The sequence below is a fragment of the Lepisosteus oculatus genome, chromosome 6 (genome assembly GCF_040954835.1).
Source record: "Lepisosteus oculatus isolate fLepOcu1 chromosome 6, fLepOcu1.hap2, whole genome shotgun sequence".
Classification (NCBI taxonomy): domain Eukaryota; kingdom Metazoa; phylum Chordata; class Actinopteri; order Semionotiformes; family Lepisosteidae; genus Lepisosteus; species Lepisosteus oculatus.
This window is the reverse complement of record NC_090701.1, coordinates 36,431,043-36,444,908: the sequence shown is the minus strand read 5'-3', so window position 1 is coordinate 36,444,908 and position 13,866 is coordinate 36,431,043. Positions and strand designations below refer to the sequence as shown.

General features: G+C 37.4%; 1 protein-coding gene across 3 annotated transcripts in view; it reads left to right on the top strand.

The window, feature by feature from the left end:
• The first annotated feature begins 2,511 nt into the window (after positions 1–2,511).
• Positions 2,512–13,866, top strand: part of zcchc2 (zinc finger, CCHC domain containing 2) — a 66,850-nt gene continuing 55,495 nt past the window's right edge. For all 3 annotated transcript variants that reach the window (XR_001479181.2, XM_015354295.2, XM_015354294.2), the window contains exon 1: positions 2,512–3,483. Coding sequence is in view for 2 of the 3 variants with exons in the window: in XM_015354295.2 (XP_015209781.2) it covers positions 2,695–3,483 (789 nt within the window). In the remaining variant the exon portion in view is untranslated. The remainder of the gene's footprint in view (positions 3,484–13,866) is intronic.

Here is a 13,866-nt window from a genome sequence, read left to right as displayed (position 1 = left end):
GTTGTTCCCATGATATGTGAATATATTGTTTTTCTGTGTTTTTCTATCATGATTGTTTCAAGGCTTCACATTTAGCAGGCTATACCACTTCATCACCTGTGCCAATCAGGTCTGAGGTGATTTAATACTGCTCCATGCAACATTCAAACATTCAAAGTCATGCTTTGTATGAGTGTATCACAGTGAGTCACGAGTGACAAAATAATCAAAGTGATAATATATACCATACACCCATTTTTCTCACCACTTTATCCAATTTGGGGTTGCAGGGGAGCCAAAGCCGATCTCGGCATGCAACAGGACGGTACAACAGTTCATCACAGCGCAGACACACAAGCATGCACACACTCACAACTAGGCCAGTTTTGCTAAAAGCAATTTTCCTGCCAGTATCCAGCATCTGACAGTTTGTGCCAGAAACCAGAGCACCCAGAGGAAACCCACACAAACATCAGGAGAACATACAATCTCCACAAAGATAGCACCGTAGGTCTAGAATTGAACCCAGGCCCCAGTGAAACAGCACTGCTATCCCCTGGGTCACCATGCCACCCCCAATCCTATACTGTATATAATATCCAAAAATCAATATACTATCCAAAAATAGATATACTTTATTTTTCTAAACACATATATGTGGACATAAATAGAATGATATTGTAACGCTTACGGCCGACAGGAACTGTGTAAGAGCCGGCGTACCAGAGCAGGTGACGTCACCGCCCTTCCCTGTGATAGCAGGACTACAGCTACTGGGCTGTAGAGAGATCTCTCTTTGGCTCACCGGGCTGGGTCCCTGCAGAGTGACGCGGGAGTCCTGGGTTCGAGCCCCCGACAGTGGGGGGTCGACCTAATGCGGCAAGGGCGCCCGCCTTAGCCCCCGTAGCGTTACAATATGTTTATTTTATTTTGAGACGTTTTTAGTCCAGTTGTCTACAATCATGACAGTTGTCATGAGTTCATGATAGGATTTCACAGTTTTTTTTGCCTTTTGGCTTTTTCTTGACTCACTTTTCTTATGTTTGATTTAGGCCTTAAAACCATCCAAAAAATTCACAGATGTAACCCAAACAACCAATTAAAGTTCATAAAGGAAACAACCATCAGGTGAAGCAAACATGTTTAACTCACAAATTAGAATGCACCTGTTATTAGAGACTTTTTAAAACTAACAGTTTTTAAAACTACCTAACTTTTGTGGAACATGATTCACTTAGGTCATTCAGAGACCTACATAATTAGATTGGTGCTATAAACAACAAAACACTGTAAGTACAATTACACTCTCCTGGTTGTTATTCTTTAGTTCTTGGCTTAGTAGAAAATGGCTGTCTGTATTGTCTGATGTTTATTGTTGCACTTGAAGTGCACACAGGCAGTAGGTTTGTAACTGTACACATGTCCCTGCATGTATAAGCCACCTATGTTTTCATCATTGTGATATCTCTACTACCATTCCTTCATCAGGTCTCAGACAAATCACAGATGATCAATTATACATCATAGACAACATCAGAGACTTTAACTACACATTTGCATTTAAGCATGTAATTATCTAATGGTGAATTAAAAAGAGTCTTTGTAAAATAAACTATCTAGATCTAGATATGGATGTGCAAATCTTTATAATAAGAAGATACAATGTGAAATTGTTAGTGAGCAGCAGGAGCTATTTTTAATTATCATTTTTTGTATTTTTGTGAATTCCAAAATTGTTAGTAATTTGCTTTATTTGCAAACCTATTTTCCATAGTTCTATGCTAGCTATAAAAATCTTTTAAAAAAATTACTTTATCACTCTGGTTAAGAAACAAAGTGTGAAAATGCTACACTTAAACCATTACACTGTTTCAATTGAAATGTCTGAAGCAAAGATTAATTCGTCAACCAGATGCAGCCTTAAACCTTAACGAAGATTTTAACGAAGGTTTTCAGCTATGCATGTCAAAGACAAGGCTTTTATACAGGTGTTGTGATTCTAGCATAGTTACTTTATTTAGTGTTTTTTAAATTATTGTAAGTAAAGAAATATGAGTTCTTCCAAATGGCATTAAAGGTCAAGCAAGACCAATTTAATCTCCTGGTGTATTTTAGAGACCTACTTTAATTTTCAGGCCTGTGATATCAGTCTGTGGCGTGTTGCATAAAATTAGATAAAACTGTACGATTTAACGCAGTAGAAGACTGCCTAATCATAAAATCCCAGTTTAAGTAAATTGCAAGTGTATGGCTTTAATGCAGGATGTTTACGAGGATAGATTTCTACATAAAACTAATTGTGCGAATTTATTGTTCGCTTCATTCATTATTAATATACATATATAGCTGAATATATTTTTAATCAAGGCTGTCGAATTCCACACTACTGTAGGTGGAGAGGAGATAAACTCTTTGTTTACTTCAAAAAAAGCTACAGTAGGTGGTGGCAACGCAATTCAGACTTGCTGTTTAGGACCCAGTGGTGTAACGGGAGAGGGGAGGAGTACGCATTGATTGACAAGACTTGGCGAAAGCAGTAGCAGGCGCCACAGAGCTAGAGAACTACAGCCATAACGCCGAGTGTCACTGTGATTATTACAAATACAGTATAAAACTTTACCGTCACTTCTGCGTCACAAAACAACGAGAAATACGAGTAAGCGATGTCTTTCTAGCCTTGATCTCCGCTCATTGCTGTTCCTTGCAGAGCTGATAATGCTTGAAATGAAGCTGCCCATGAAAACGGCGGAGGAAGGAGGAGACGATACGGCCGAGGACGAGCAGGAGCAAACCGATTACAATCTCCATATTCCTACTTCGGTCTCCCAGACGGCTTCCAACAGGTTTGCCGCTTCCCCAAGAGGACTGGGCTACCCTCTTGACTTGGATAAAGAGACTGTGTTCGAGTGGTTCGGTTTGTACCTGAGTCCGTCCAAGCGAATCGAGTTAATGTGCGGTCTGCTTCATATGTGCCAGCCGCTAGAGCTACGCTTTCTGGGTTCCTGTCTGGAGAATCTTGCCCGGAAAGATTTCCATATCCTAAGGGACTCTGAAATAAGAGCAAATAATCCCAATGATCTGGGCCTTTTGACGGACGTTTCTGACCCTGTCATTCGGTCCAAACTGCTGGTCTGTCTGTCTCTTTTGGGTTCGGAAAACCGAGAGTGCGCGGGGATACTATTTCGTATATTGAGCCATGTGGATTCTGCCTTGTACTTCAAGAACTATGGCTTTGCTGTCTCTTCGTGTACTGACCCTCAACATTTCCAAATCCATCCTTCGTGCGTTGACGGACAACAGATGGGGGGATCAGCGCAGGGCTGTGGGCCTCCAGTGGAAGCTGGGGCCGGTCCCCTAGAGCAGCTGGCTCTGCTTTTTACTATGGCCTCCCTGCACCCGGCGTTCCCTTTTCACCAGAGAGAGACTGTTAGAGTGCAACTGGAAAAAGTGGAGGCAGCGATCGAGGAAGAGAGGCAACACTACCAGCACAGTAGCAACGCCATGGTAAAAATAAAAATGCGGTCTAAAAATACCTTAGTGCCACGGTACACTAAATATTCACCAATGATCGTTTCACAGTGCACCTATGCGTTCCAGTGCTAAACGTCTGGCCATTTTATTTTATTGGTATGGTATTGCCATATTTACACGAATAATGCATTAAGACGATAAAATAAAATAACTGTCACAGCAAATGTATCATTAATAGTTTAGTTATTACATCTTAATTCTGTATCATTACTGTTTCTGCCTCCTTTTGAAGAGCATTTTGGTGAAACAGAATTGAACATTTGGCTGATTTATATTACAATGCTCATGCTTAATTTGGAGGCTAATTTTAACATAATAGACATAGTTGCAAAGGTTTGTGGTAGGCCTTATGCTCCATTCTAAATTTGTACGACGTGTTTTATTGAATGTCTGCACAATTATAAGTGTCCGCAGGTGTTTGTCTGACGTGCTTGTGTAATTTGTGAAAATTGTGCACTAATGTCGAACGTGACTGCTACCTTGCTGTAGCAGAAAAACTGGCATGTTGAATCGAGGGAGTTCCTAGCCCTGATCAGTATTCATGTCTGGTGATCTTGAAAGCTGCCCACGAAAAGCCATTTGATATAGACTATTTTTTCTAGGACTTTGTATATAAATTCGCGTTGTGCAGAGAAAGGATGGAAGACTTAAAACGAGTTATATGTTGTTATAGATCCTTTTAATTGTATATCCTTTTTTAAAAATCAAAGAGGCTGTTTGCCACTAGGTGTCGTATCGGCTTCCTTCTTGACAGACCGCTGGCTACTCAAAAGTAGCTGTAACGTTTAATGTCTGTGCGACTAGTAGGAATGGGGTAGGGGGGGGTAGGTCAGGCACAGGCGACTTCCTCATGAGCACCAAAGTGGAAGGTTTGATATTTACACGACTTTTTCACAGAGGGGGCACTGACATAGCCGGAAGTGTGTCCAGCGTTTCCTAGACTGTTCTCAGCTCCGGGAAACGAAACCTAGGAAAATGAAAGCTTTCAAATATGGTAATGTAGGTCACACATGGTGCCACGAATGCTCCGCTTTTAAAAAGCGAGACATTTTGTTATATCAAGTTAGTTTAGGGAATCTATTATGTAATGCTCCTTGCTGACCTGCAGAAAATATTTATTTCAACAGTTCATTCGTCTTCGGTTTGACCTTACCAAACATTATGCAAGTGAAAATGGCAAAGGGCAAGTATAGCTTACCAGCAGCTAGCTTTGCTTAATTTCTTTTTGGAGCTGGTGCGGAGGAATTGATATCAAAATACATAAAGCTTATTCACATATTGGGGAAAACAACCCATACAGGTCTAGACCTTTCTGTGTTCATGCTTGATTTAAAAATCATTTACAGTTTTTCTGCATTGTTTAATCTTCTCTAACTTGAATCGTAGCAAAATGTCAAACATTAATTTTAATAGTCCCTTCTTGTATTGACTTGATTTACGTAGCACTAAACAGTTGGTGGAATGCTAATTGGATATATCAAACCCTATTGTTATTACTTAAAACTAATGTTGATGTGCACTTTATTTTTTTTTTAAACAGAATAGATTCAAGATAGATCAGATGAGAAGTGTTTTGGGTGTTGATCTCCTTTTATACTAGTTGCACATTCTTCTGTATTTTTTTTGCAGTTAAGCTATTCCAGAAAAAAATGGGCTTCTGTAACAGCATCTCGTACCTGAATTAGAGGAACTTTGATGATGTATAATGCAAAAGTATTATAGGCTAGCTTTGTGTCTCACTAATGGTTTCCCTTTCCTGCTAATCAGCCCTGCAGTTTTTTTCAGAAACTAGCAAAACAGCTTTGATGCCAAGAACAAATGTAAGAAGCATTATTTCATAACACTAGTTACAACAATAAATCAAAAATTACATCTCTCCAATAATTTGGTTAGTGTTGGAGTACATTCTTGGATTTCTTATTTGAAGATTTCACTTAAGTTAATGCTTAATGTATGTTTGAGACGAGTAAGCTTTTATTTCTTTCTGAAAATGTATCAGTGGCGGGTGAAGAGATTATAAATAAGCACAACTTGACAACAACAGTTAACGTGTACGTATTTCTAGGATTGAGTTAAGTGTTCTACCATCTGGAAATTTGGTTGTATTGATCATCTATTAGTTACATGAAGGTCTTCTCTGCTTTAAGTTTGGTAGCAGTATATAATGACCATACAAGTGTAAAGTTTTACAGTTCTGAAAATTGTGACTTAGCTATAAAGAAATCTCTCTCCTGAATGTTCTGGGAGTCCATTTAATGTATAGAAGAAAACGTAAGCATCTGATAGTACCATGACCGAGCTACTGCTCAAGTGAGTATATGGGGCTTAACATGATTTTACATGCTAGTGGTCCATAACAGCCCTTACTAGTGTAACCTTAAACAGCTAGTAACACAACTGTTTGTGATACCATTGGTATCACAGAGGTTGTTACCTTACTTTTGCCATCTCTCCATTTTTCTTTCGGATATTGTGCTGTTGTCACCGCAAAAAATGCAGAGGTTTGACTTGTCAGTTTCTCAGTCTCACCCAAGTGTATTGATTTTCCTGTATATCTGACACTGTTCTTTTACGATTATTCTTTTGAATTGGCACATGGTTTCAGGCTGATCCATTTTAATTTCTCCACCTTTTAGAGTACAACAATCAGCTTCTGAGAGCTTGCGGCACCTAAATTCCTTCAGTTTTGGTTCAATACAATATGACGCAAGTGGCTTTTGTGGAGGGTTTGAAATTGAATGCTGACTTTCAAGGACTGGAAAAAATGCTACTTGGTAAGAATTGAGGGTAAATTCAGTCATTCCTGACAAATTGGAGCAACTAATACTCCAGTTTGATTGGGGTATTAGGTGTTACAATTTGTCACGGAATGGCACATTTCATATCGTCATAAAATATTAAAGCCCCAGGCCCTTACAGTACAGGTGGTTTTCTGCTAGTAGCTGACAGCTGACCCCGACCCAAGCTGTGAATTCTAAGCTTGGCAACAAATCTAAATCTGGCCCCAAGCTGAGAGAGTGTGTATAGGCTATGTGTATTGGGGCTTGTCAGTTTCATCATTGCATTTATCGCTATTGTCAGGTGTCAGCAATCAAGGAATCAGTACCATCGGCGAATGTAAAACTGCAGAGCACATAGCTGATCAGTTGTAATTATTCATTAGGTTATTGTCTTGGACGCTGTTAGAAGTTGTTGCTCGACATGATTAATCTTAACAGAGTAAGAGAAAAATGATTGCTCACAAAGTTGAGTAATTATAATTGTCTACTAATAATTTTTAGATCATTGTCTTGATTTGTAATGAACTAAGCTAGTACAATTTGAGCCCTTCCTCTATGTTTTGAAACTGAGAAGAACTTAAATCACTATCCTGCTTTTCAGGAAAGAAAGTTTTCATTGGCAAATTAAACCAGGTGCTATGATTTGACGCAAGAAACAAGGTTTAAAGTTTTTTGGCGTTTTAATTATAATTGCAGAAGTCATATTGTATTGTATTAGTCCTGGTGCTCTCCTTGTGAAATGAATAATTTAACAAATCACCTGGTTATTTGATCACAGTGGAATTGTTCCATTTCTTTAGAACATGTTGATTTAATGATGATGTATTAAACCTACTGGAATAGTGTTCTCCAAGACCAGAGCTGGAGATTTGCGTAATCAATTATGATAGGAAATTAGCTAAGAGGTGTATTGATGACAGTCATTGTAGAGAACTGCTACAGAGTAACTTCAGTCTATTATTGAGTATGAACATTACAGAATGTGTCCCGCTTTAACATAAGTACAATAAAGTGGTATTAATACAGGCTAGTAACTGTGTCAGACAGTCCTTTAACATTATCGTCGTAGTCGTAGTAAGGTGATCCTGGGTTCGATTCGATCTCATGGCATCTGGGTGCTCTTCTCGTGTTGGTGTGAGTTTTGTGCTAGTGGCTCTGGTTTCCATCCTCTGCCCAAAGGTATGCAGATTTGGGTTGCTGGTTACTCTACTTTGTCCAATTCAGAGGCAGGTGGGGTTTAAGGAGAATTAATACATGGATGGTTTAATCCAATAACCAGCAGTGGGGCTTTAGGCCACAGGGCAATAAAACCAAATGAGTGGGGTTTAAAGGCCTGTTTTTCATTTATATCTGTTCCAATGTCCTGAGTACTTGGATACAACAGCATTGAGCCCATGTGTCATTGCAAATGGCATCAGGTTCATGGCTTTTACCCTCTAGCTAGAAAAGTATGCTTGTCTCTTTTTAGCTGTGTTCAGGATGTCAAAGTCTCTTACTGAATTACAGTATCTGCTCTAATTTATGTATGTACAAAAAACACATTTATTAAAGAAACCATCAGTACTAATAGTATTGCAGTCAAAATGTTTGACAGACAATTTTATGTACTAGAGTTTTGGGCCCTTGAGAGCTATTTTAGTAAGGTGTAGAAAAAACATGCAGGGTTTCCTCACAGCTGAATCATATGGTCACAGACAAATACTGTGTCATTGCTTCAAGGGTTTCCTTCATTGCTTGCCACTTAATTTTCCAAAGTGAAAAAAGACGTACAGTATATAAGACAAGCCTCAATGAGAGCAAAATAAGAAACAGGGCCTTAATAGCAAAAAGAACACAATGATGGCTTGATACAAGCAGAAAATGGCAAATAATGCCTTTCAAGCACAAAGCTCTTCCTCAGGAAGGATCATGGGTATCCTACATCTCTGATGAATCTTATATAATAATACTAGTTGACGTCAAATGTCTTATTCAGGATGATATTGTTTATACCAATAATAAGATAGCTAGTTAGGTACTGTACTAGCTTTTGAACTGTTAGATAGCTAGGTTGAGGGGGGGGGTTACCACCTGGCCAAAGTTTTTTCCTGTGGGAATCCAACACAAATGCCGCTGTAGAGAAATAATCTAGCAAAGCAGTGTTCAGGTTAGGTTGACTGGTAAATTGTGCTTATAGTAGTAAATATAACCTGAATATAGATATAATATACCTGAATTTGGAGTTAACTGGAAAAACATTTGTACATCATCAGCAATTTAATGTTTAATCAATTGTTTAATTATAGTGCCCAAAATTACCTCCTACACTAAGGATGTGGGACATACAGTACAATCTGAGAGCAGGGTGCTGGTTTGTTTGTCTGTTGTGGCTGGAGCACTTGGAACCTTTGCCAGGGTTCAGTTTGCACCCTGTCTGAGCCTGCAAAGCCCAGGTTCACTTACTTCTTATATTAATGGAATAGTTTCTCAAACACAGCTCTGCTTGTGGTTCTCTGGCCCTGTTCAATCACCCCTGCGTGATATGGTCACAAGTTTGACAAGTAAGGAATTCCTTGGAAAAAATAAATGATGCTGCAAGACCGGTAAACGCACTCCATCCAAACTTTGCAGCAACAACAGCAATTAAATCATAATTGATTGTACTGAAACTGCACCTAGTGGGTTTGTATATGGTCTCAAAGGGACATTTTTGAACAGTAAAAAGGGCCTTGCCATTCTATAGAGAGGAAATGAAAATTAATGATGTGTGCTTCAGGAGAAGTGGAAAAATCAATATTTCTTTTATAAAAATAATTGGAATGCCGAGATGTCTGATGTCTACAAGAAGTGGATGTTGCCGAAGGACAATAATATTTGTAGATGTGAGCTTATTGTTGTTTTTATATCTGATGTCTAGGAAATAGTGTTTCTCAATTGTGGTGTTTTTCTTGTCAGCCTTGCCTTTTGGTGATTCCACTTCCCAGTTAAAACCTCTAAAGCTCTTAAAACAAGGCACATTGCTAATTGCTTATCTCAGCTGTTGAGTGCCTGTCTTATCCATCTTGAGCAAAGTTTACAGGTGATGCTGATTACTAATCCCAGACCCTTTATAACTTGCATTTCCATCAGATACTTCGTTCTTTAAAAAACGATTCATAATAAAGTCATGAAACAACAAATGACATTTTAACCAGAAAATACATATCTTGACACGTCAATTTACATGTAACTTTACATGTAAAGTTTACGACACGTTCCCCAGATCTAAAAGATCACCCAATATTACACATTGTTACCCTAAAAGTATAGTAAACCTTGGTATTCTTGAAGCTTAGGTACCACAAAGATGACTTTGCTAATGCAGGGCTTAAGCTTTTGGGGAAAATAGGGTATGGTTCCATTGGTTTCAAAACAAGCATTTCCATAGTAATATGTTTGTTTTTCCTGTTAACTGTTTCAGAAATAGTGTTAGTATGTATGTGTAGTAAGTATTTTTAATGCAAATGAATACCGTAAACTTAAAACAAAGCATATAGTTCAAATTATGCAATTTATTTGATCATCCATTTATTATGATATAGCTCATCTTGTCTTATTTTTTGTATTCTCGGTAGAACGCATTTACTTTTTACATTTACTTTTTTAGTTCTATGATAAATGTAGCACTACTATGCTGTAATAAAGTTAATAACAACTGACATGAAAGTAAGTGTACAACATTACACATACCGTACAAATGGAGACATCTTGCTCACGGGGGCTGGACATAAAAACAGTTCGGTGGCTTCTACTGGGTGGTGGTGGAGAGTGGGCATAGAGAGGCATTCGCTGCCTTGCTCTCTTCCCAGTCAGCCAGCTCACTCTCTTGTTCATATGATTTGTCTGCTTTTCCTTCTTGTTTCATTTGCTATGCTTTTCAGTGAGACGTGAGAGAGACGAGACTACAGTATGATAACTTAGGGTACCGATTTGTTTTATTCAACATTTCTTTTACGTCTCAACACAACACTCACATATAGCCTTCGCTCTCATAAGAGGTTTACACGCAACACACAACAAGATATATCTAATGCTTTCTCTGCAGCAACTTAATAACAAAAGCATAAGCCGTAGCGCACTTCTACATTATCACGTTAATGCCTTGTTAATCACGTTATGCCTTTACCACAGAGACTCCATGCAGATTGGATGAGATAGATTCTCGAGCTGAAGATGTGGAAGTGGGTCCCTGCATTTACTTTCCTGCAGCTCAGCTCGTGAATAGACAAATTTAGTCTGTGAAAGGATACAGTGGTCATTAATTATTTAGCATGAATAAGCAAAATCGTGAATGAACAACTGAGATTGAGATTTGACTGTACTTTGTAGTTAAAATCACATGATCGCGATATGATAAGTGGCCCGTTTCGGTTAGAATAGTAGTTCAATTTGGCACAATACAAGTAAGGCCAGTGCAAATTTTCAGTTGGTTCTATCAGTTCATGCTCAACCACCAGGGAATACGCTATTCTTATTTTCTTTAGTAACTCCTGGAGAAGCACTTGCAACATGTTTTGATGACGCAATGTTTAAAATAAGGAGGATGTTCGAAGATATAATAATGAGAACTCAAATGAAGAAAGCATTTTTGCTTTGTTCTTACAGCAGAAATCAAGTATAAATAGCTTTGTATGGTGAAGATATGGAAAACAAGTCTTTATATAGCAAGGGTGATTATATAGAATTGCCACTTAATATCAGTTTATATCGTTGTCAGTGGCTGAATTATGTTGTTTTCAGCTGAGCAGATTTACATAGTTTATAATAACTATGAGACTGGAAATAATCATAGCTAATAATGTTAACATTCTTCTAGTACTTGGAGGGTAATAAGTACATTTGTGTAAATTGGCATCTTTTGAAGAGACAGTGATAATTGTGTGAAAGAACATATGTCATTGTAAAACAGCAAAAATGCTAAGTACTATAAACAATTTTGTAGGCCTGCATATGTTTTGTTTAGATAATTAATGGTGTGCATGGCTTTCTTGAACTACATTTAAATTAAATCTTGCAAATGCAAATGGTATTGACACACATATTCTATACTCTTTTTCAATAAAGGCAGTTTGAAATTTCAGTGTAAGTCAAATGCCCATCTTGGCTTATGCTGGGATATAATTTTACAGCATTTTAATAGGATTTATCCCAGTAAGGTATATGTCAAGTTCAGTTTTAATTGAACAGTAGCAGTTTAAATCTGTGATCATGTTCCAGTAGTTCATTGCAGACATTTGGATATTAAATGCCACACAACAGCTTAAGTTAAAAAGGTTGAGGCAGGTGTAGAGATTTAAAGTTCAAATCAGTTTTCTGGGTCTTAAATGAGAATATGAAAAGTTTCTTTATAATGTGGTTCACATGGCTGTCTTAGTTGATGCGGCAGCAGAGGTCCAGTTTAGCTTGAATGAGGGTTTTCTGTATTTGCTCTTCAGTCTTTCACTTTTTTGCAGCCAGAACCTGATGGAACTACTCTACCTTTGTAGAGTCTTTTCACTGCAGTCTCTGAGTACAATGCAGTGTACCAACGCAGGGATTCCATTCTGTGTTTTTTTCCATTTGCGTTTTAGGCAAATCCCTTTTGGGAGAAACTTATATTACTATAAGAAATCTATAGGAATACATGAATGTAGCTCTGTAAAGAGTCCTATCAGTGCCCATGTATGTACAGTATTGCACTCAAATGAATGGCCATACCTATACTGAACTTTGTACAATGAAAGCATAAACATTTATGGACATTTACTTGTGCTCAATAAAAAATTAATAAACGCTTACCTTGGAATGGTGAAATGGACTATTAAGAGGTAGTTGATATCAATAAAGAATAATGTCATTAGCTTGAGATAATATTCACAACACATATTGTTCTATTTACATACCTTTAAATGGCTTTAATGTGCTTGATAGCGGAAGTAGGGATACTGGAACAGTGCCCCCTGTAGAGCCAGATGAAGAAGTCTATCAGATGGATTTTCACAGCAGCTCTTAATACTAGCATGTTGACTCTTCTGAATAGAACTTTGCACTAAACACTTGATTTCCCAGTCACTGTTAAGGAATTATGCAAATATCTTAAGATAATGGGATGTGAGTGCACATACAGTCACTTCAAAACCATCCGACAGTAAGGAGGACAAAGCAAACCTCGGCCTGCCCTATGTCCCTGGCTTTTGGTGCCTCAAAAAAATGGTATAGGCTTGGTTCTGCCAACAAGAAATGAATGTGTATTCCTTAATTAATTGACATCTTATACATATCACATTGTAAAAAAATAAATAAAATCTAGGTGACTTAGAAAATGGGACTCTGTTCAAAATCCTCAAAGGCATTGACAGTGTTAACTTATTGTACTTCTTTAGAATACACTGTGAAAGTGGATGAGGTCCTCATATAAATTACTGAAAACCAAATGAACTAGATGGACCAAAAGGCCTCCTTTTGTTTGCAAACATTGTTCTTCTTCCCTAAATCATTATTTCATATCAGTGCTTAAAATAATGAACCCTCGGTGCATATGCTAATTTTAATATCTGTGTTAATCAGATTTTTTATGAAATAGTTATGTTATGATCCAATACATTGTTTTGATACAGAAATGATGGGATTCTGTTTGGACAAGGCTTTCAGATCTCAAATCTTATTAAAGCACAAAGAATAGCTTTACTTTTTGTAGTTTAATATAGTATTTTTAAGGTCTTGTGGTTAAGTGATTTAAGTGTTTTTGAGCTGCCAATACAGACAGATATTTTGCTGGCATTCACCCTGACCGATTGCTTCATTTTCAACCAGTACAATGGTGTTTGAAATCGTCCCTAATGGGTGTTTACTTGTAAGCAGAAATGAACCTTGTTTTATTATAATGCCATTATTGATTGTTTTCACACAGCATTATAAAAAGAGGACTTCATGGGCATGTAAATTGCACACACTGTACTTGGGGTTCCTTGATAAAACACAGTAAAGATTATTAAGGATGACACTTCACAACCCGATATGATGTACAATTCATGGATTGTGTGTCATGCACTCTCTGAAACAAATGCGCAGTATATCCCAAGTACAGAAATTAAAAAAAAATAATTAAAGGCTAAGTAGTTCCATCAGAAAGTTATAGCTAATTATAAATTACAGTGGCTATAAAAAAGGATTCACCCCTTTGGCATTTTTCACATGATTAATTAAGAGAAAGCTTTAGAGGTTTTTATTTGACATTACAGAGTATTTTATGTTGATTGTTAATAAGAATTCCTGAATAAATCCATTTTGATTCCATGTCATAAGAAAATAAAATGTGAATAGTGCTAAAGGGGATACTTTTTATAGCCATTGTCGATCTTTAGTTTCAATTACGCATTCAAGAACTTCTTTTGTAGCCCACAGTTGAAGTTAAAACCATGTCACAACCAAAGATTAATCTTAATGATTATGGCATCAATATTAATAATACCAGTAACAAATCATTATTGTAAGAAAAAAGTCATATTCCCAAACTGCTTAGTGGCTAATCACATTTTATTAAAGTAAATTAATGTTTACTGACCTGTGTTCAGATATT